Source organism: Siphateles boraxobius, unplaced genomic scaffold (assembly GCF_051911475.1).
Source record: "Siphateles boraxobius isolate OS27281-9 unplaced genomic scaffold, OSU_SipBor_1 5, whole genome shotgun sequence".
Taxonomy (NCBI): domain Eukaryota; kingdom Metazoa; phylum Chordata; class Actinopteri; order Cypriniformes; family Leuciscidae; genus Siphateles; species Siphateles boraxobius.
Window position 1 is genome coordinate 2,411,880 of NW_027509141.1, and position 22,905 is coordinate 2,434,784.

General features: G+C 42.2%; 1 protein-coding gene and 1 long non-coding RNA gene across 2 annotated transcripts in view; one reads left to right on the forward strand and one right to left on the reverse strand.

Annotated features, from left to right (window-relative positions):
- Positions 1 to 621: 621 nt before the first annotated feature.
- Positions 622 to 22,905, reverse strand: part of hoxc6b (homeobox C6b) — a 357,188-nt gene continuing 334,904 nt past the window's right edge. Inside the window, exons 2-3 of the mRNA XM_077204505.1 lie at positions 1,784 to 2,273; positions 622 to 1,379 (exon numbers count right to left, since the gene is read on the reverse strand). Coding sequence (XP_077060620.1) covers positions 1,075 to 1,379; positions 1,784 to 2,177 — 699 coding nt within the window. The 5' untranslated portion in view covers positions 2,178 to 2,273 and the 3' untranslated portion in view covers positions 622 to 1,074. The remainder of the gene's footprint in view (positions 1,380 to 1,783; positions 2,274 to 22,905) is intronic.
- On the forward strand, positions 15,359 to 22,042 carry LOC143712215 (uncharacterized). Its single transcript, XR_013195028.1, has 4 exons — positions 15,359 to 15,521; positions 21,470 to 21,588; positions 21,703 to 21,768; positions 21,961 to 22,042. It is a non-coding gene; the product is annotated as an uncharacterized LOC143712215 (long non-coding RNA).

The following is a 22,905-nucleotide window of genomic DNA, read 5'->3' on the forward strand; positions in this document are numbered from 1 at the left end:
TGTTGTAAACTAAACTTTATGCTATTCATGTGTGCATCTGTTTTCTTGAGTTTACACCACTACTTTCAACACAGGATGAAAATCTCTCGGTTTGGCAGATTTAAACTTCTAAATTAACCAAAAGTTTTTAAAGCGTAGTCATGAGTGGACATGGGCATGTTGGCCCATGTGTTACATCATTAAAAGTTTTATTTTCCAAGATAATTGGGAGAAATGTTTTTTTAACATCATCTCAGTAGGATTAAGGCAGTATAGGCTACATCTCGATGCCAATCTCACCTTGTTATTTAAGGGTTGCTTTCTGTTGTCATTTAATGTTTCAAAGTTGCGCACACGACTTGATACATTTAATAATTAACAGGAAATCAGGTATCTTTACATTCATTACAACTTTATTGAATTTTGCGTGATTTTCAAACATTGAATTCATATCGCTTTTTAACTAATATCCAAATTTTGAAAAATTATCAGAGAATACTTACACCGTTTGGTTAATACAGAACGTAGCACAAAGTAAAGAAAAGCACAAAACAGAACATTTTAAGGAAAGCTACACAAATCTGAATCTCATATATTTACAAACATTTACAATGTACTTGCCATTATCGATTTTACAGTGTGTTGTAATACACGATAATTAATTATAAAAAATGATTGTAGCCTAATATTTGGAATTTACTTAATGTGTTTGAGCAATATCTGCATCCACAGTCCCTTATGCACTTTCCATCACCCAAGATATCAAAATAAAAAGATGCTTTAAAAAAAAAAAAATAATATCCCAACAGGAGTAAATCAATATACACTGAAGATAAAAATGTTTGCAGCTTTCTGTCCAGTGCTTTCTTTGATTCATAATAGCCATCCATCGTGTATTTCTGGAATTAAACAGGTTTCCACAATTTTGGGGAAAGAGTAAATGGAGAGGAAAACGTTCCCCGACTAATTGAAATGTAACAGTTTTTGGTGTTAATAAATTGTGCACATTATGAAAGTTCGACTGGTAGCCTATATCATGTAGCAACATTATTTCACACTGAATGTTGTAGACCCTTTAATAAGGCAGTAAGGCCGTCAGTTATGCTCGTTTTTCTTGGATGTTTCCCCTGCTTCTTCTTTGTCCGTGTCCTGGCCAGCTCCTGCCGAGCCACTGTCACTGAGGACCGGTGTGAGATTATTGCTCTCCTTCTTCCACTTCATCCGGCGGTTCTGAAACCAAATCTTAATCTGGCGTTCCGACAGGCACAAGGCATTGGCAATCTCAATTCTTCTGCGTCTCGTCAAATAACGATTGTAATGGAATTCCTTCTCTAGTTCTAAAGTTTGGTATCGCGAATAGATTTGGCGACCTCGCCGTCTGTCGGACCCATAGCCAACTCCTGTTATGAAAGAGATTATTTGGTTAAAGTCAGAAGAAAAGGCTCCAAATATTGCACATCTTCGAAAATAGGCTGGCTAATATAGATTCAAAGAGCATTACAGACTATGCATCAAACTACATATAAGTTCACTTTCCCTTTTATACTAATTAGATATTTTAACATTCTCTGCCTAATTCTTACCGTTTATGCATTATCTTTGTAGGCTACTGAATAGATTTGGTTAGTGGTAAAGCGTGTTGGATTTTCTCTGACCAGCGTTTATCGCAGGACAACAAACAGTTTCTTCAATGCTTTATGGGGTCATAAAACGTTGGTTTCCAGTCGTAAAAACAAACAGGTCTACCCTGTACTAAATACTATAGCCTATAGGTCTATCTCTTTTGTGTCTATAGGCTACTCACCACTGTGCGAGTTCATCCGCTGCATCCATGGATATATTTGAATATTTCCTTTCGGTTCCTGAGACGCAGTCTTGCCTGGGTCTGAAGCGTAATCCTGGGCCAATGAACCCTGTGTTTGCCCAAGGCTTTGCCTGCAACTAGGATGCACATCCTTGTCCTGGTAGAACACATTTGACCCGTACTCGTACGGTCCTCGGCTTGGCCCGAACATCACGTTTTCTTGCGGCGAATAGAACGGATTTGCGTATATCCGGTTTTGGGCCACGGCTGCGCCATATGGAGAGAAGTGTCGGGCCGGGTCATAGTTTGTCGAGCTCAGGGTAACATTGGACAGAACTTCTTGACCACTGTTTAAATGGCACGAGAGCGGCGGGTTCGTAAAATAGGAATTCATACCTTCTTTCCTTTAAACGCCACTTTTTCTTTCACTCCCTTCTCCTTTTTCTCTCACGCACTCTTTATCCCTTTACACCTATATCTTATTTCAAGTCTTTTTTTTGATAACTTTATAATTTATTTCAGAACCCCAGCAGAGAATGTGCACTCATCCAAAATCTTCGCTATAAGATTGACAAGATGACAATATCAGCTGACCACTCCGATAATATATAAATAAATAAATACAGGAAGCAACAATAAAAGTACGAATATCTTGTCTTTGCCCTGTTACAACAGCGTAGGAAGGCAACATAACGCACGCACAACCCTTTTATTGAGATATTTGATTATTGATTCTCTCTTTTCTCTCTAGCTTTCTCTCTCTCCCTCCCTTCCAATCTCTCTCTCTCTCTCTCTCAAACACACACACACACACACACACACACACACACACACACACACACACACACACACACACACACACACACACACACACACACACATTTCGTAAGTAATTTGAGGACGGCTTATCTGTATAAATCATTGGTAGGCCTATAGGCTATATCTTTTTTCTGGCTCGTCAAAGTAATGTCCTGTAATACAGAATTATGTCCACAAGCCTCAGCCCCTATAGGATAAATAAGATTAAGGTTAAGTAATAAAATTACGTAATTAGTGAATAGCCCTCGCTTCATGGTTTGGTTGAAACAAATCGATTAACATTATTTCCCCCAGACGCTTAACGAGGTAAGGAGTGCAAGCTGTGATTGTTATTCATTTTATTGTGTTTCTGTATTTTTTTAAATTACTTAAATGATAAGGTAAGCTATTACATTTGAAATAGTGATGGAACAGAAAGAAACAGTATTTATGTATATGACATTTATTCGTTTTGAACCATAGTGTCGATTTAGCCTATAACTGTTTTTCTTGAGTGATGCGTTAGGAAAATTTACAATTAGCCTAACTATTTCAGTTACTTTCGCAATCCAAATGTAATAGTAAAATGGATTAGCCTATTAGCCTATATGCTCATTAAACAAATATAAACAAACTTAAGATTTTATCGGTTTAAGTCGGCATGTATCTTATTCCTCTTGCTCAAATGGATATGCTATTTACATGGAAAATTAACGCGTTCCATTAATCATCTAATTTAAATTAAAAGTTTATTTTTTACATCTCTGACCATATTTTTAGGCCCTAAACCAAAATTGCCCAAACGAGTTACTGAATCCACTAGCAGGTGAAGATGTACATTGTATTTTCGCTTTAATGAATTGCTGTTTTACCCGTTGTTTAAAAGAGGGGGTGTTTTATGGTTTTATTGCAGAATTCCGTAACGCCTGTTAGGCTACAATGAAAGTCGTACAAGCAGACAAAAGACATGCTTTATTGGCTTTAGCAGCTATGCGCTGTTTTCTTACACGGAAATGATCTTGAGTAAGATCATGTCCTATAATTTAAGAAACATTTCTGATTTTACATAATTTTAAATTATCAACTGTTACTACTTTTTACTGTGGTTGTTATTACAATGATATTCTCAAAGCGTAACAAGAGCAAATTAAACTTCCTTTTAAATTACGTTATGTTAAACAAACGAATAGGGAAGAAGCAGAAATAATTATTGATATTTTTCTGTAATATTTAAGAAACAGGCCTACTCACAACAGGGCGTAAACTAACATGGAATCTTAAACAAACATATTAATATATATAATAAGAAATATTAATAGGCCTACAAAAAATACAGGCTAAATAGGGGCTGACACAAGCATTACTAATCGGACATGAAGAAACGTATTGTTTTTCCAGAATATTTTTCGCTGATGTTGGCAATATTCATAATGATTTCGAGTGACCGCTTTGTGTTTGCAAAATAAGTATTATAGGCTACATTCATTTTATGTTGCTTATAATGATTAAAATTGAAATCATGGCAACAGATAGCCTAGGCCTATAACTCAAACAGCAATATTTCACAACATTTCTCACTGTCTCTCAATGTGCAAAGTAAATTGGAATTAAAGAAAATTACATGTTGTGGAGTGGATTTGTGTTTTATTACAGTTCTTTTCGGCTTGGCTGGCCTTTACAACGGTCCAAATGCTGTCGTTGTTAACAGGCCTATTGCTTCGAAAATATGAATTCCGTAAATCTTGTTTAAAAAAAAAAGTAAAAGTAAAATAGATATAAAGTAGATATATTTTGTATTAAACACTAAATAACGCAATCTCACATCAATTCCTATTTTACGAGGTGGCTATTAGTTTCTTCTTTATCTGACACTATTTCAGGTTTTGGAGTCTCTAAGGAGGTGATAAGTTTATTAAGGAGACATAAAAGCTGCATTATTAGAGGTATATCCATATAGCCTATCCCTACGCCAGGACTAGAGTTGGAAACAATTGTGTAAAGACTGGATAATTCTCCCAATGCTAGTAAGTTGTAGCACTGAGTGTGTTCAGTTGCGATCATTGATAGCGAAATGAAGTCTATAGGCCCTAACTTCTGTTAAGCTTCTGTTTCCTGAAAGAAAAAAAGCGTTTAGCATAAGTTAAATTGGTTTGAAAAAACAACATGCTATAAATACATAATAAGTGTGTTAATTACAACATGGCTAATGCTATTTGCATAACACGACATAAATTAAAGGCACACTATGCAGGAATTCCGTTTTTGTCAAACAGCGCCCCCATGAGTCGCTGTGGAGTACTTGTATTTAACGTTAGTGTCGTAAATAGCCTACAACTCACGCAGAGCGTCTCTGATGGCTACATGATTGCAGCTAAATTACAAGTAAATAGCCTATAGCCTAGGCCTACTGTATAATTAAATGTGTGTTTTCTGAGTGTAATGTAAACATTACAAAATGCCAGATGACATCAATAAAGTTACATGTACGTCGCATTATTTCGTAACAATGCCCGTTATGATTATAGCAATTTTAAAAATCGATTTGCATTATAGCCTGAGGCAAGACACTTTCACCAGAAAAATAAATAAACAAACATGACTATCAGCCTGCAGACATTAGGATAGTTAACCTGAAAGATTATTTATTATAACCATCATAAACTAGCATGTTCGTGTTTAACGTTACTAGCTACCAGATTTATAATTCGCTACTCTACTAGCATGACTTGATTCATGAAGATAAATGGAGGACCAGATAGATTCCGTAACATGGCCAGCCATGTTATTCAGCCTTTTACATTTCGCGCGGTAGTCATGACTCCTTGACTCCCTGATTTATTTATACATTTATAAACACTTTATGGATGACTGACTGCTGCGCTTGTGACAGGTTTACAACCAAGCGTGCCGCACAAGCCCTGAAAAGTGAAGCCAAAACGTCTCGATCGCCCCCCGGTGACCGGTCCTGGTATAGCTCATAAACCCCGCCTCCCCATGTTATTTAATGGGACGTGAGACCAACTAAACAATTAAATTACACTTCACATATCTTTTTAACAAAGATAGTTTCTGTCATTTACTGTAGTTTTCATCACACTGATGTAATTTCAAGTGTTTGTTTTAAAAAATAAGTTTGTTTTTAGTTAGTTATTTGATGCTATAAAAACGGCGCTGTGGCTTACATGATTGACAGCTGTGATTGACAGGTTCTCTGAGCAAAGTAGTCACTGAAGCAACAACGGACTTTTTTTTCGGGATCTTTGGAGGACTGAGGAGATTGGAGCTTTAAATTTAATACCTAAATTTATATAATTAATTATTTCACACCGACATAATGGTTTGTTCTGCAGCAGAGGCGCGTGCTTGCGGTTGATTAAGCGAGAGTGAGGGCGGGATGTTGATATCGCGGCTTTACTTCCTGCTCACTACTGCGCATGTCTGGTCCCGAAATCGCAACTGCGCAGACTCAGGTCCCAAGATGTCAGCGCCATATCGGGACAATGGCGGCTTCACTTCTCGCCAATGGAAGAGAGCGAAGCGGCGTCGTCCATCTTTTTTTACAGTCTATGGTTACAACATGTTACTGAAAGGACGAGCATAGAGAGAGAGTGAGAGCCGGTGTCGCGCGCGCGCACTCTCACCGTCTTCAAACTGTCTTGCTCTCGCTCCAATAGTGATCCTCGATCGGCCTTTTAATTTGTCACTCTCCCTTTTTCTTCTTTTAGTCTCCTCTGACAAAACCTTTGCCTCTTTCCTTTTAGTTGTTGCTTCAGCCATGACAACAACATACAGACGGGTATCAAACGCTAGTTGGGCTCTCACGTCAGAATTTGAGGAAGTGGGGGAAGTGACGTATGCCGTAAAGGAGTCGAATTTTGTAGTTCTTTTTGTGCTTTTTGTTACATAGTGCCAGTAAAAACAATACAGACACTGTCAGGCTACGGTAGACGTGTCATTCAACCTATTGTAAGTCGATGTACCATCTCAAGGGTATGAAGGTTGAAAAACTACATAGTGTCCCTTTAAGTAACAGGAATAAGGAAAACAACAACTGATAATAATAAGAAGAAGGAGAATTATAATACTATGATGACAGAGTTAAACATTTTTAAAACAGAAAAATAAATGTGTTAGATAATAGGCCTAAAATTACAAAATTAATAATGTTTTAGTTTATACTAATTATTAGTTAATATATAACTTCAAACTAATTTTATTTAGTCCAAAACACCTAAATAGTTTGGAGGTACCGATGACATAGCAAATAGTGAATCTATCACACTGCTTCCTTCAGATGACCTTTTGACCTTTGAAATGAATGCCTGGAGGCCTGCAAATAATGCAGTTTTTCTTCAAAATGTGTACATGTGTCTTCATTCACAGATGGTGCTATTTAAAAGTTATATTAGCTATATACTATATTAAGTTATATACTTTAAAATGTATAATTTCACACACTTACATTTACATTTATATTGTGTCTGTTTCTTAGAATTCTATTGCTAGGATTTTTTTTATTGATGCATTTATTTAATTATGCCTATTTTTTCATTTATTTATTTCCAAGAGTTACAAGACTTAGCCTACTTCAGCTTTTTTATTATTATTAAATTTTTTTTAAGAAAAAGACAATTCTCTAAAATTCATGGAATTCTTCTTGGCTATATTCAAACATTAGTATTTGAAGCCTATGATATCTCTATTTTGGATCAATGGGTGCTTTTTTAACAAGTGTAGCCCATATACTTATATAGGTAGGCCTACTATTTTTTTGTCCATATTATGTCGTTTGTCTTATCCAATTTTGTTGGCAGGTTATGACAGTTTCAGCTTTCTTAAATGACCCAACTGATGTTTTTTTCCCCGCACATTTATTTTTTGCACATTGTATCGTACATTATTAATGGAGAGAAACGCTGATGACGAATCATACATTAATGAACACTAGATGGCAGTGCTGCCGCCAGAAATGTATACAAAGAGAAGTTACTATAGGCTACTTCTCATTCTGATGTCTTTTAGTGTTCTAAAATTAAAATATATTTCAAATATAAATTTTTTCTATAAAAAACTAAATTCTCTTTTTTTATAGTGTCAAAGAGACTCAGGGCTATATAAAGCGGTGTTTACTTATATTAAAAGTGTGTTTGCAAGTGTTTGCAAGTTAAGCGCAGAAACTCACCGACGCTCAACACGCGTTTCTTGTGACGCTCGTGACGGATCCGCCGAGAGCTCGCGAGGAGAGAGAGAGAGAGAGAGAGAGAGAGAGAGAGAGAGCGCTTATTAACAAGCATCTTCTCAAATAATGAGGAAATAAATCCACATCTGATGAAAATCCATTCCTGTTTCCTGTAGTGCAAAGGCAAAGCTCTCGACTTCTTTCAAAACTAAAACTATTTACATATGAAGAGCAGATGCAGGGAGAGGAGAAACGACTGTCAACTAAAATATTACCGTAGTTGCAGTTGTAAGTTGTTCATCCTGATGGGGAACGAATGTTCGGGGCAGAGTATAAAGTATATTATCATGGAGAGGACACCATGTGACTGAGCACAGCCAATCCATTCCTTGGCTGAGTCGTAAACTTTTATTACATAGCTGTAAATTTGTCACCAAACAGCCAAGAATGTTGCGCCTTCTTTCTATCCTGGACGACCACTTTTCTTAAAAGTCTTAGTATATGAATGCAATCAAAATCTCATACTGTAGTCTGCAGATTTGCTTTCTTTAATTTATGTAGCTATACAAATTAATTTATATTGACATTTAAAAAATAGAATTATAATCATTGCACCCTTATGATCATATTTTAAGTATACAGAGAACAGTTACAAATATATTAGGCTACATCCCCTTCATAAAAATTATCCTTCAAACGAAATGACAGTAAATAGGTTATCTTAAATTCGACGTGTAGTTTTACCCAATGTGCGTTATTTCTGAATATTAAGAGAATAGATCGCCACCAGGAACGACGTTACCCAGCTTCTGCTTTCCGTTTGAGTTGCTTGTGTTATTTTATCATGTATGTTAGTGACTTTTATGATTGTGGAAGAAAATTAGCCTTTGACTAAATCCGGTACATGCAGGAAATTGAAACATTTATGTTAAAAATTGTATGATCTCTCTTTAAAAATAAAACAAACAAAAAATTAATGAAATGTAGGCTATAAGGAAATTTTCAGCGTGCAAGTAGATATGAACTAATTCTGAAGTAGGCTACGTTATTGTCATACAGTAGGCTATACTAGTAGTAATAGTAGGCCTACAAATATATGCAGGCTACCATACAAAAATATTTAGCTGTGGACACATACTCAGCTTTTTAGGCTATATAACACAAACATTGCCAACCTGTTAAAACTATAAAAGCCATAAAACATCGGAATCAAAAATACATAGGACTATGTAGCCTATTATGAATTATAGCCTACACACACACACACTAACACACACACACACACACACACACACACACACACACACACACACACACACACACACACACACACACACACACACACACACACACACACACACACACACATTATTAAAGACTCCAAAACCTGAAATAGTGATAGATAATGAAGAAACTACTGGATCAGCTAATAGCTACCTTACGAATTGCTGTGAGATTGCGTTGAATATTCAGTGTTCAATCTTCCGTCGTTGTGGTTTTTTGTTTGGAGGAAAAGGGGAGCACAAATCGAGGTTGCTTTTTGGATGATATAAAAGCAGATCTGCTTGTATTTCATTAAAGGTCTTACATACATAAGCTGTGTTTATTGTGTTGTAATTACAATGGTAAATAAATTGTCAAATTGTCAAATTACACAGCTCGTGTAGGCTATTCGTCAAACAAGAAGTTAGCGATTTTTCCACGCTAAAATCCTGTTAACAAACACGCATATATTGTTTTGTAGCCTATTTGGTCCAGTTTACTTCCAGTGTGAGTGTGTCACTGTAACGCAGATTTTTGCTTCTTTTTTAAGACGAGGAGGGACACGTAGAAATGAATTGTTATGGTAATCATCATCATGCCACAAATTCGATTGATCTCAACTTGTGCTGAACCCGGAGCATGAGGGGAATGTTGCCATTTCCCCAAAATACGGGCAGTAGCCTACTTCAGCCAAAAAAGTTTGCCAGAACAAAACATATTAAACCTATAATAAAATATTGACGTAAAATTGAAAAGCAGGCTAATTGCAGTCGTTAGAAAAGTTAAAAGTTGTTGGCTCGGGTATTGTTGTTGGAGCAAAAATTAAATAAATAAAGTAAAATATAGGCTATGTAACGTAGGGTGAATTAAGTGTGATTGGGACATGAGTTTAAAGTAGGATAATAGTAGCGTTGTATGCTCATAGTTTACGTCAAGTCAAGTCATCCTCATTTAGATAGCGCTTTTAACAATGTAGATTGTTTCAAAGCAGCTTTACAGAGATAAACATATAATTTAAGGTAACGATTGGTTTGGTTTTATAGTGGCTCTTGAAAAATGTTTTTTCCAGCTAAAGTTAGTTTTGATTGATTCACTTCCGTCTAAATGATCATTTGTTATTAAATTAGGGGCCGCTAAGACGACACCGTTCTCTCTAAACAGACTTTAAACGTGAACCTGTGATAGACGCTGATGGCGTTCACATGCGCATTAAGAATTGATTCTATAGTTATGTGCGTTTGAATATATGTGCGCAGGTTTGTAATTCCTTACAAACCATGCCTAAACAAACTACTTGTCTACAAATTTTGATGCAGAATTTTTATTTTATCTTATCACTTTGGGTAGGTACGCGAACCGAAAAATCCGACACGTCCGTGACATAATAATATACACTTGTCTGTTGTTATGGCAGTGCAGAAACTTGTGAACGATAGGCTACTCTTACAGTGCATTGCATGTTCTGGGAAAACTTAGGTCAGTGTCGGTCACAGCGCCTTTTGATTGTTTATGATCCGGGCGTGTCGGATTCTGCAGTCGCGCGCAGTTGCTCTCACTGACTGCGCTGATCAAATGCACGACGGGAAACGACTTGCTGACGACACAGCTTAATGCTCATTGGTTTAAACAACCGTGATGTAGGCTATTGTTCGCTTTTTAAAACTCTGATATCCTGTTTAATGTGTTGCCTTACCTATACGTTATGTGTGAATATTCCCAAACTCTCTGACAGTGCGATCTCTGTGGTAATGCAATGTAACCTAATTTTTATAAAAACACACATGTCTGTATTAAGGAATTTTTTTTGATAAACATATTTGGAATGGAATTAAATAACAAGTAGGCTACTTTGGGTGTATTGTTCATTATATTTATTTTCATATAAAAGCAACATAACTTAAATTACATCCAGTTTATTAACACTGTGCACTGGCGTGAATCCCGCGATCCGCCTTGGATCTCGTCCGTTATCCATTATCTCCCTGCAGTCCCGGAGGCTGCATTTTCAGGACCCCACTTCTAGGACCGCATTTCTAGGACCCTAGTTTTTTTGTGACAGCGCCACCTACCGAATCGGAGAACCGCAGTCCCAGGATTTCCAGGACCCTAGTTTCCAGGACCCTAGTTTCGTAGGACTGAAAAAAGTGCCACCAAGGCAGTATTTCCACCCAGTTTTAACTACATTAGAGTTTTTTTTTTCAAGTTTTATTACACCCAAATACTACTTTCTTTATTGCAGTTAAACCAGGTTCCTAGCAATGTTGAGAAATTATTGGGTCTAAGTAGCATAATATAATAACTCAAGTAAAATAAACAAGGAATCATTTTATAGTCTTTTCAGTCACTAGATGGACCACATTTTCAAGTACAGAGGGAAGACAAGGATGACTCTGGGGGTGGATTTAAGATTGTGTATTTTACAAAACAATATATAAAACCTGAACTTGAACACACAAAATATTTTACAAAATAATATATAACAACTGAAATTGAACACACAAAATATTTTACAAAATAATGTAGGCTATAACAACTGAACTTGAACACACACAAAAACAAATTTGATCATGACGTGAACATAGACAGAACTTCAATGGATGGACAAACACATGGACAACATCATCACTGACTCCTAAGAGAGAGAAAGAGAAGTGAATTAAATAAGGAACATTTAGTTGAACATGTTCTACTCTCTAATTTTAAATTTCATATTTAAAACATCTTATTTACCACAGAGTAATGATAATGATACAAATAATTATATCAATCTTCATACCAGTTAATGTTCATAATACAATTATTGCATACTGTTCAAAGATTTGGAAAAAAAAAGATTTTGATGTTGTGGGAACAAAGGTTCTAGAAACACTCATGTCAATAAAGCCCATCTGAACTGAGAAAAAAAAAATAATAGAGAAAGATGCAAGAAATCTGAATAGAAATAACATTATTGACAAGACTTTTCCTGACCATATATATATAAGATTGAAAGCACACATTGTGATGTATGCAGCAGCACTACCTACCGATCAGGAAAGGATCTCCCTTCTTGGATTGTTATGTGTTTCTTGAAAAATTTTCATTTTTAAGTTAATTTCATATAAATAAATAGACATAAATAAGGCCTAAGTACTTAACCAATTTATTTTTATATTGCCTACCCTGAGCTGTGTAGTTGATAGCACTTCATATAGAGTACAGTATAAAGTAAATGACACAATCTAACACGTGGGATTTTAACAGTCAATTATTATAATGGCCTCTCTGATATGTCTGACTATTAAAATGTCATGTCTCAAACAACTTTATAAAACCATGTCAAAATGAAGAGACGTACACATAACATGTATTGTGGGCAACGTTAAACAGGCTGACTGTGAGCACGTGACAGTGAAAACATTAAGATTATTTTAACTGAATTAAAATGGAAAAACAATGAGTAATTAACAAGCTTTCAGAACGAACATGCTACAGTTTATTGTGCTGTAAATAAGTCAACACAGGCTTATTCTGCAACAATTCCGTTAAATGAACGTGCTAACAATTCATTTTCCAGAATTAGAGGCTAATATATGATGGCTATGCATTCAAGGCTGTTTAGCAAATCACCAGCACGTTGGCAACGTTAACCTTCCAATGAAATGCATCACAATTGTTTTTAAAGTTAAACAAATAAAAATTTATTCGCATTTGATACTCACACTGAATGTCATCCATCTTCGTTGGTCCTCTAATTCGGTAGGTGGCGTTGTCACTAAAAACCTAGGGTCCTAGAAATGCGGTCCTAGAAGTGGGGTCCTGAAAATGCAGCCTCCGTTTTTGCAGGCACGTTCATTTGTGGTGCCTGTGCACTGTCAGAGTCTTCTGGGTTAAAATTGAATTACAGGTTGTTGTTGCACTGTCTAAGATTTTGTTAAAAGCTCGTCTATATCAAGAATGTGTCCCAAAACCAAGGCCTGTAAAATATTTCTGTTCAAATCTTCATATTTTCAGCCCTTGAAATTTCTTCAGTTTTACAGATTGAAAATCATATTATCTGGGAAGCAATATTCGGATATTAATATATTGAAACGGGCATTATCATAGGCATTATCTACTTAGTGATACATTTTGAAAAATAAAACTTGTGATTTGCTTAAATACCTGATCCCTCTGCTATTACGAAACACGTTTTTTCCTGTTTATAGCATTATCTCTTTTAATATGATAAAAAACACTAAATAATAATTCTGACTATGTATTGGTAGGCCTACAGTTTGTAATTTATAGTGGTGTAAGGTGTGGAAAAAGGCTTTAAAATGGACCTTGAAAGTGCTTGAATTTGGAAAAGGTGTACGAACCCTGAAGAACTGATTTGGCAAAGTGGGCTGTAAAAAATAAGGCAACGCGACATCGGTTGATGAGCTGCTCTTGTGTTACGTAAACATGGCCACCGGCTGCCAAAAGATGCCAGAACCCTGTTAGGAAATCCACCTCAAATAGAAGTCAGGGATCTTTGTGGTGGCCAGTTCCCCTACTTCGTTGTGGAGACGGGACTTTTGAAAATGTGCTCACAGTATCCCGATTTCTTTTCAACAGAAAATGAGATACTGCAAAATTTCAGAGTAGATGGTGTGCAATGTACAAATTTGGCCATTCTTTGTAGTGTGAAAAAGTTTGAGCCGTTTATCGTTGCACTATTTTGTGGAACTGCAAAGCCAAACTGATTACACGTCTAGTTTTTTAACAGAACTGAGGGCACTCCAACAACATGGGGTTGAGTTCCAAAATGGAACATTAAATGTAAAAGTGAATGCTTTCATTTGTGATGCCCCAGCGAGAGCATTCCTAAAATGTATCAAGTCCCACAATGCCTACAGCAGCTGTGAGCGGTGCACCATTGAAGGATATTATGTAAGTCACAGGGTTGTATTCAACTTTGATGCAAGAACAGAAGATGACTTCATTAAACAGGCATATCCCATCCACCAAACTGGTTGCTCACCCCTGGTCGCTGCAGTGCATAAAACCGTTTGTGCTGGACTACATGCATGTTGTCTACCTAGGGCAGGTGTGCCCAACCCTGCTCCTGCCGATCGACTGTCCTGCACAGTTCATCTCCAACCCTAATCAAACTCACCTGAAGCAACCAATTAGGGTCTTCAGGATCACTTGAAAATTAAAGGCAGGTGTGTTTGATTGGTTGGAGATAAACTGTGCAGGACAGTCGATCGGCAGGAGCAAGGTTGGGCACCCCTGGCCTAGGGGTTGTCAGAAAATTGCAGAACTTTCTAAAACAGGGACCTAGAGAGTGTAGGCTGTCCCCAAGGCAAATTGGAGAAATTTCAGCAAAAATCTTGACCCTCAGTGCAAAGCTGCCAAGAGAATTTGCCCAACAGCCACGAAGTGTAACTGATCTGGACAGATAGAAAGCGACGGACTTCAGACACTTTTTACTCTATACTGGACCTGTTGTTCTCCGAGGCATTCTGCAAGACAGTTCTTACTATCACTTTTTGACACTGTCAGTTGCCATGTCTGTTCTGTTGGACTCCAATGGCATAACACAGATGTCATCCATTGGCTACACTGAAGAGCTTCTATTATATATTTTTATAGAACATCTACCAAACTCTACAGCCCAATCTTTCCATCCTATAATGTCCCTGATCCACTTGGCTGAAGATGCAAGGCACTTTGAAACACCTTCGAATGATATCTCTGCCTTTCAGTTTGAAAACCACCTGCAAAAACAAAAAAAAGTGTCAGAAATGCAAAAAACCCAGTTGCACAACTATCGAAGAGGATAGCAGAAATGGACAATGCAAAAATTCATGTCTCACCAGCAGCACTTGGGACATTTGTGTCAACTAAGAAGGACGACTCCTGTTTTTTTTTTATTGGGACATGCCTTTGCCTTGGTAAAGGAAAGAAGGCCAGAAAAGACATGTGTGTGTGTGATGTGTACAGTCTCAACACTTTGGACAGTTTCTTCACCAGTACATGCGACTCAAAACTGATTAACATTGCTGTACTGTGCGATGAAAGAGGGAACCAAAAACAAGAGCTGATTGTGGAGAAAAAACTGAAGCACAAGGCAGTTTGTCTATCATACAAAAGTGGCTACGTATTTATGCCATTGCTTCATGGCAGTGAAAGGAACTAACCAGCCTAGGATAAGTCAAGAAGATGAGAGTACCTCCACTAATAGCTGTTAATCTTTTACACAAAAGATTCTATGTTAGAAGTTTTAGTTATAATGTAATGATGGTTATTCACTTGAACTATTGGATAGCATTGTTCTGAGTTTTCTCATTTGTTTTTTCTATAGACCAGAACAATGTGGACCAGAGCGGTGTGGAGAGAGGAGACCATGGAGATGGAGGAAGTGATACCATCATGTTGGGTTAAGAATGGTCGTGTGGCCTACACAAGGAGCTGCGAGAGCGTTGAAGGCCTGCAAAGAGCCAGAAGAGTCATGGACGAAATTCCTGTTAATAAAAATTAAGATTCAGTCAGGTATGTGTTTTGTAAGCCAAAGACTTATGTCATATATGAACGTAAGGCAAATTTCAAACCGTCAACACATACATATTGACGTTTCTTAATTTTTCTCTTTTACATGAGCTTTTAAGTATCTCTATGTCACTTATGTATGTTTGGTAATTACTAGCCTGCTATAATGTCAGCTTTGCTTGTGTGTGTATTTTGGGGAAACTGTCTTATTGTTTGGTTTTATCTCCAAAAACAAATATCCATAAAATTTAAAGTAACTAAATGTCAGAAGCACAACACAAATAAACGGTCTCATCCAGAAAAAAACAACAACAAAATATATTCGAGAGGGAACAGGAGGAAGCCAAAAGTTTATTTAGTCCTGCCCCTTCCTCACAAAATCATATAATATGCAATAAAAAGAACAATATTGTCATTCAATAACCTGTTTAGTGTTGACTGTTGGCATGCAAGATGATATCCGCTGTCACAGTGTCTGGTTGTGTTCCCTTGTCTATCACTAGAGGTCCTCGTTCTCACGGTGTCCTTCACAATTGACTTCAATTCCCAGCATTCTGTCTGTCACTGTCACTCATCAGTTCATTGCACTCAGCTGTTCCCCGTAATCATTGTTCCCAGCTGTTCTGTGTTAGTCTTGTTAGATATGTGTATATATTCCCTGTCTGTGTTAGTATGTGTACGGAGTCGTTGTTTGATGTCACCACACTTCCTAGTTAATTATCTGCCCGTTTCTTGTTTTTGTCTTGTGTTGTGGATTGCCTTATTGGATTTGGACCCCTGCCTGAATGACTACGAGTTTGGATTACCCTATTAATAAACATACTGCAATTGGATCTTCTGTCCCCTGTGTGTTTCACCCAGCGGTATGTTTTCTAATATCTCTTCCCCAGCCACCGAGCGGAGGAGAAGGGAGTTTTTTAAGGGGACCCGGTTGGTCAAGTTCCGCGGGTCCCCTGGAGGTTACACTGGAGGAGGTAGTCGGCAGATGATCCCTGTTCCGGTGGTCCCGGTTCCGGTGGTCCTGAGTCCGGTGGTCCTGAGTCCGGTGGTCCGGAGAAGGAGAAGGAGGAGAAACAGTCCGTCTGCCCAGTCAGAGACTGTTCACGTCCCGTCTGCCCAGTCTGAGACCGTTCACGTCCCGTCTGCCCAGTCTGAGACCGTTCACGTCCCGTCTGCCCAGTCTGAGACCGTTCACGTCCCGTCTGCCCAGTCTGAGACCGTTCACGTCCCGTCTGCCCAGTCTGAGACCGTTCACGTTCCGTCTGCCCAGTCAGAGACCGTTCACGTTCCGTCTGCCCAGTCAGAGGCCGTTCACGTTCCGTCTGCCCAGTCAGAGGCCGTTCACGTTCCGTCTGCCCAGTCAGAGACCGTTCACGTTCCGTCTGCCCAGTCAGAGACTGTTCACGTTCCGTCTGCCCAGTCAGAGACTGTTCACGTTCCGTCTGCCCAGTCAGAGACTGTTCACGTTCCGTCTGCCCAGTCAGAGACTGTTCACGTTCCGTCTGCCCAGTCAGAGACTGTTCACGTTCCGTCTGCCCAGTCAGAGACTGTTCACGTTCCGTCTGCCCAGTCAGAGACTGTTCACGTTCCGTCTGCCCAGTCACAGACTGTTCACGTTCCGTCTGCCGAGTCAGAGACTGTTCACGTTCCGTCTGCCTTCCTGGACCTGGACTATCTAGAGCAGCTGGCTCGGATCCTGCTGCTGTCTGCTGTTCCAGAGCCGGAACCAGTGTCTCTTGTTCCAGAGACGGAACCAGTGTCTCCTGTTCCAGAGACGGAACCAGTGTCTGCTGTTCCAGAGCCTGAGGCAGAGCCAGTGCCTGTTCCAGAGCCTGAGGCAGAGCCAGTGCCTGTTCCAGAGGCAGAGCCAGTGCCCATTCCAGAGCCGGAGGCAGAGCCAGTGCCGTCTGCCTTCTTGGATCTGGACTATCTGGAGCGTTTGGCTCGGATCCTGGACATGTCCGTGTCTGCTATTCCTGAGAAGGAGCCCGTGTCTGCTGTTCCAGAGTCGGAGGCAGAGCCTTTGCCGGTTCCAGAGTCGGAGGCAGAGCCTTTGCCGGTTCCAGAGTCGGAGGCAGAGCCTTTGCCGGTTCCAGAGTCGGAGGCAGAGCCTTTGCCGGTTCCAGAGTCGGAGGCAGAGCCTTTGCCGGTTCCAGAGTCGGAGGCAGAGCCTTTGCCGGTTCCAGAGTCGGAGGCAGAGCCTTTGCCGGTTCCAGAGTCGGAGGCAGAGCCTTTGCCGGTTCCAGAGTCGGAGGCAGAGCCTTTGCCGGTTCCAGAGTCGGAGGCAGAGCCTTTGCCGGTTCCAGAGTCGGAGGCAGAGCCTTTGCCGGTTCCAGAGTCGGAGGCAGAGCCTTTGCCGGTTCCAGAGTCGGAGGCAGAGCCTTTGCCGGTTCCAGAGTCGGAGGCAGAGCCTTTGCCGGTTCCAGAGTCGGAGGCAGAGCCTTTGCCGGTTCCAGAGTCGGAGGCAGAGCCTTTGCCGGTTCCAGAGTCGGAGGCAGAGCCTTTGCCGGTTCCAGAGTCGGAGGCAGAGCCTTTGCCGGTTCCAGAGTCGGAGGCAGAGCCTTTGCCGGTTCCAGAGTCGGAGGCAGAGCCTTTGCCGGTTCCAGAGTCGGAGGCAGAGCCTTTGCCGGTTCCAGAGTCGGAGGCAGAGCCTTTGCCGGTTCCAGAGTCGGAGGCAGAGCCTTTGCCGGTTCCAGAGTCGGAGGCAGAGCCTTTGCCGGTTCCAGAGTCGGAGGCAGAGCCTTTGCCGGTTCCAGAGTCGGAGGCAGAGCCTTTGCCGGTTCCAGAGTCGGAGGCAGAGCCTTTGCCGGTTCCAGAGTCGGAGGCAGAGCCTTTGCCGGTTCCAGAGTCGGAGGCAGAGCCTTTGCCGGTTCCAGAGTCGGAGGCAGAGCCTTTGCCGGTTCCAGAGTCGGAGGCAGAGCCTTTGCCGGTTCCAGAGTCGGAGGCAGAGCCTTTGCCGGTTCCAGAGTCGGAGGCAGAGCCTTTGCCGGTTCCAGAGTCGGAGGCAGAGCCTTTGCCGGTTCCAGAGTCGGAGGCAGAGCCTTTGCCGGTTCCAGAGTCGGAGGCAGAGCCTTTGCCGGTTCCAGAGTCGGAGGCAGAGCCTTTGCCGGTTCCAGAGTCGGAGGCAGAGCCTTTGCCGGTTCCAGAGTCGGAGGCAGAGCCTTTGCCGGTTCCAGAGTCGGAGGCAGAGCCTTTGCCGGTTCCAGAGTCGGAGGCAGAGCCTTTGCCGGTTCCAGAGTCGGAGGCAGAGCCTTTGCCGGTTCCAGAGTCGGAGGCAGAGCCTTTGCCGTCTGCCTTCTTGGATCTGGACTATCTGGAGCGTCTGGCTTAGATCCTGGACATGCCCGTGTCTGCTGTGCCGTCTGCCTTCTTGGATCTGGACTATCTGGAGCGTCTGGCTTAGATCCTGGACATGCCCGTGTCTGCTGTGCCGTCTGCCTTCTTGGATCTGGACTATCTGGAGCGTCTGGCTTAGATCCTGGACATGCCCGTGTCTGCTGTGCCGTCTGCCTTCTTGGATCTGGACTATCTGGAGCGTCTGGCTTAGATCCTGGACATGCCCGTGTCTGCTGTGCCGTCTGCCTTCTTGGATCTGGACTATCTGGAGCGTCTGGCTTAGATCCTGGACATGCCCGTGTCTGCTGTGCCGTCTGCCTTCTTGGATCTGGACTATCTGGAGCGTCTGGCTTAGATCCTGGACATGCCCGTGTCTGCTGTGCCGTCTGCCTTCTTGGATCTGGACTATCTGGAGCGTCTGGCTTAGATCCTGGACATGCCCGTGTCTGCTGTGCCGTCTGCCTTCTTGGATCTGGACTATCTGGAGCGTCTGGCTTAGATCCTGGACATGCCCGTGTCTGCTGTGCCGTCTGCCTTCTTGGATCTGGACTATCTGGAGCGTCTGGCTTAGATCCTGGACATGCCCGTGTCTGCTGTTCCTGAGCCGGAGCCCGTGTCTGCTGTTCCAGAGCCAGAGCCAGTGCCTGTTCCAGAGCCGGAACCAGAGCAAGTGTCTGCTGTACCTGAGTCGGAGCCAGCATCTGTTCCTGAACCACTGTTTGTTTCTGCCTTCTTGGATCTGGACTATCTGGAGCGTCTGGCTTAGATCCTGGACATGCCCGTGTCTGCTGTTCCTGAGCCGGAGCCCGTGTCTGCTGTTCCAGAGCCAGAGCCAGTGCCTGTTCCAGAGCCGGAACCAGAGCAAGTGTCTGCTGTACCTGAGTCGGAGCCAGCATCTGTTCCTGAACCACTGTTTGTTTCTGTGTTTGTGTCTGTTCTTGTGGCTGTTTCAGTTTTGGTGTCTGTTCCTGAGCCAGGTTCTGTTCCTGAGCCGGGTTCTGTTCCTGAGCCGGGTTCTGTTCCTGAGCCGGGTTCTGTTCCTGAGCCGGGTTCTCTTCCTGAGCCGTGGCCGCCCGAGTGGTCGTCGTCGCCCGAGTGGTCGTCTTCGCCCTGGTCGTCACCGCCATGGCCTCCCGAAGGGTCTTCACCGCCCTGGCCGTCCGAGGGGTCTGCACCGCCCTGGCCGTCCGAGGGGTCTGCACCGCCCTGGCCGCCCGAGGGGTCTGCACCGCCCTGGCCGCCCGAGAGGTCTTCATCGCCCTGGCCGCCCGAGGGGTCTTCACCGCCCTGGCCGCCCGAGGGGTCTTCACCGCCCTGGCCGCCCGAGGGGTCTTCACCGCCCTGGCCGCCCGAGGGGTCTTCACCGCCCTGGCCGCCCGAGGGGTCTTCACCGCCCTGGCCGCCCGAGGGGTCTTCACCGCCCTGGCCGCCCGATGGGTCTTCACCGCCCTGGCCGCCCGATGGGTCGTCTTCACCGCCCTGGCCGCCCGATGGGTCGTCTGCTTCGCCCTGGCCGCCCGATGGGTCGTCTGCTTCGCCCTGGCCGCCCGATGGGTCGTCTGCTTCGCCCTGGCCGCCCGATGGGTCGTCTGCTTCGCCCTGGCCGCCCGATGGGTCGTCTGCTTCGCCCTGGCCGCCCGATGGGTCGTCTGCTTCGCCCTGGCCGCACGATGGACCGTCTGCTTCGCCCTGGCCGCCCGATTGCTTCGCCCTGGCCGCCCGATGGACCGTCTGCTTCGCCCTGGCCGCCCGATGGACCGTCTGCTTCGCCCTGGCCGCCCGATGGACCGTCTGCTTCGCCCTGGCCGCCCGATGGACCGTCTGCTTCGCCCTGGCCGCCCGATGGACCGTCTGCTTCGCCCTGGCCGCCCGATGGACTCTGTGTTTTGTCCTGGATGCCCGATAGACTTTCTTTTTTGCCCTGGTTCCCGGTTAACCCCTCACCCCTTGTTCCTGTCTCCCTTCACGGACCTGGCCCACCCTCCCCCTGATCCCTCCCCCTGATCCTCCACTGTTCCACCTCCCTCCTGAACTCTTGTGTCGTGTTTTAATGTTGTCGTGGAGCGTCTGGTAGCCGCTCCGTAGAGGGGGGGTTATGTCACAGTGTCTGGTTGTGTTCCCTTGTCTATCACTAGAGGTCCTCGCTCTCACGGTGTCCTTCACAATTGACTTCAATTCCCAGCATTCTGTCTGTCACTGTCACTCATCAGTTCATTGCACTCAGCCGTTCCCCGTAATCATTGTTCCCAGCTGTTCTGTGTTAGTCTTGTTAGATATGTGTATATATTCCCTGTCTGTGTTAGTATGTGTACGGAGTCGTTGTTTGATGTCACCACACTTCCTAGTTAAGTATCTGCCCGTTTCTTGTTTTTGTCTTGTGTTGTGGATTGCCTTATTGGATTTGGACCCCTGCCTGAATGACTACGAGTTTGGATTACCCTATTAATAAACATACTGCAATTGGGTCTTCTGTCCCCTGTGTGTTTCCGTGACTTCCGTTTATATAAAAAATGAAACCAGTATTTTATAATAGCCAAACCTGCATTTTTACCCAGTTGCTGTTGTATATTAAGACTTACTCATTTGTATGCATTTTACCATTGATATACTTTGAGATGACAAGATTAAATGCGAGAAGTATGATTTTACTACAACTGCTGAATTGAGTGGCTCAGAAGAGGAGTTACCGATGAAGAGGAGGCCAAAACATTTTTTTATCCCGACTACCAAATGAGTATGTAGTGCACTTTTACTAATTTGATAATTTGTAAGAATTTTTTTCAATGTTGTAGAATATTACATTTGTAATTGTCTATCAAAGATTTATTGACTTTTTCCTTTTTTTTAGATGAACCATCTGTCAATGAAGACAGTCAAAAAGAATCTTCTCCAGGTCTTATAATAAAGAGTACAGGTATGTAATAAATAAAAAAAATTGTTTTTCACATTAATTTTCATACCTCTGTCACAACAATGAGGTTGGAGTAAGGTTTTCTAACCTTTTTCAATTCAATCAATGTCAATTCAAACTAAGACAGTCAACACAGGTATGCCTAATTGTTTAAAGATGAATACTGTCTTACAGAAGGCTAATTACTAATTTTAGCTGAAAATGCTACCAAGAAGATTCGAAAATGTATTCCTTGTGAAGGTATCTGTTAATTTACAGGAACCAATGCACTGAAGGCAATGTCTACATGGCCCCAAGGGTTACATCATTGTAACATTGTATTTTTAGAGTAAACCAACAAGAGGATCTCCTTGTGCAGCCAGTGTGATCGTCAGGTGCAGGTTGGTAGCAGGAACACTTAAAGGGCTGGTTCAGGATTTTGGACATCGGACCTCATTTCCAAGTTAGCCTGGGTGTTATTTATCAGTAGAGACAGTTTCCAAAATTTTCATCAGGTCCTTCCAGTTGCATAGTTCGCCGGTGCTAGGCTAGCGCGAGTCAATGGTATGTGCTAGCCGGCCATTAAAAACAGTTTTACCCACTCCAAAGTACACCAAATAAATTATAATGCCGGACTATCAATGTAAATGTCTGTTGTGAGAATAATGTTAGAAATCAAACTACCCTTTCATTGCATTGCAGTACTTTGTTCCCTGTATTTATTAGCACAGTCTAGAGCAGCGGCGGAGTGATATTAACTTACCTAGGCAACCGAGAGAGCCGGTCCACATGACAATCACGCAAGTGTATTTCCCTGCCGCTGACACTCATCACTACAGAAGCAGAGTAATCGAATGTTTCAATATCGTTGTTCAAGGCTACTACTAGCTAGCTAGACGTCCTGACTGTAGTGCGCTTCTTTTCTGTGTTTTCTTTTCGGCGCAGTACTACTAACCGGAGCAAAGTAAACTTCCACCGCTGCTGAGAAACTAGTTCCTGTAAATGTAATGCGATCATTGAGATGCAAGAGTAGTTTGATTTCTAACATTATTCTCTCAACAGACATTTACATGCGGTGGTCTATTTCTGTGAAATAGACCACCGCATACTGAAAAACTTTACAGAATCTTTGTGAGTAAGCAACATGTTTCACCTGTAGCT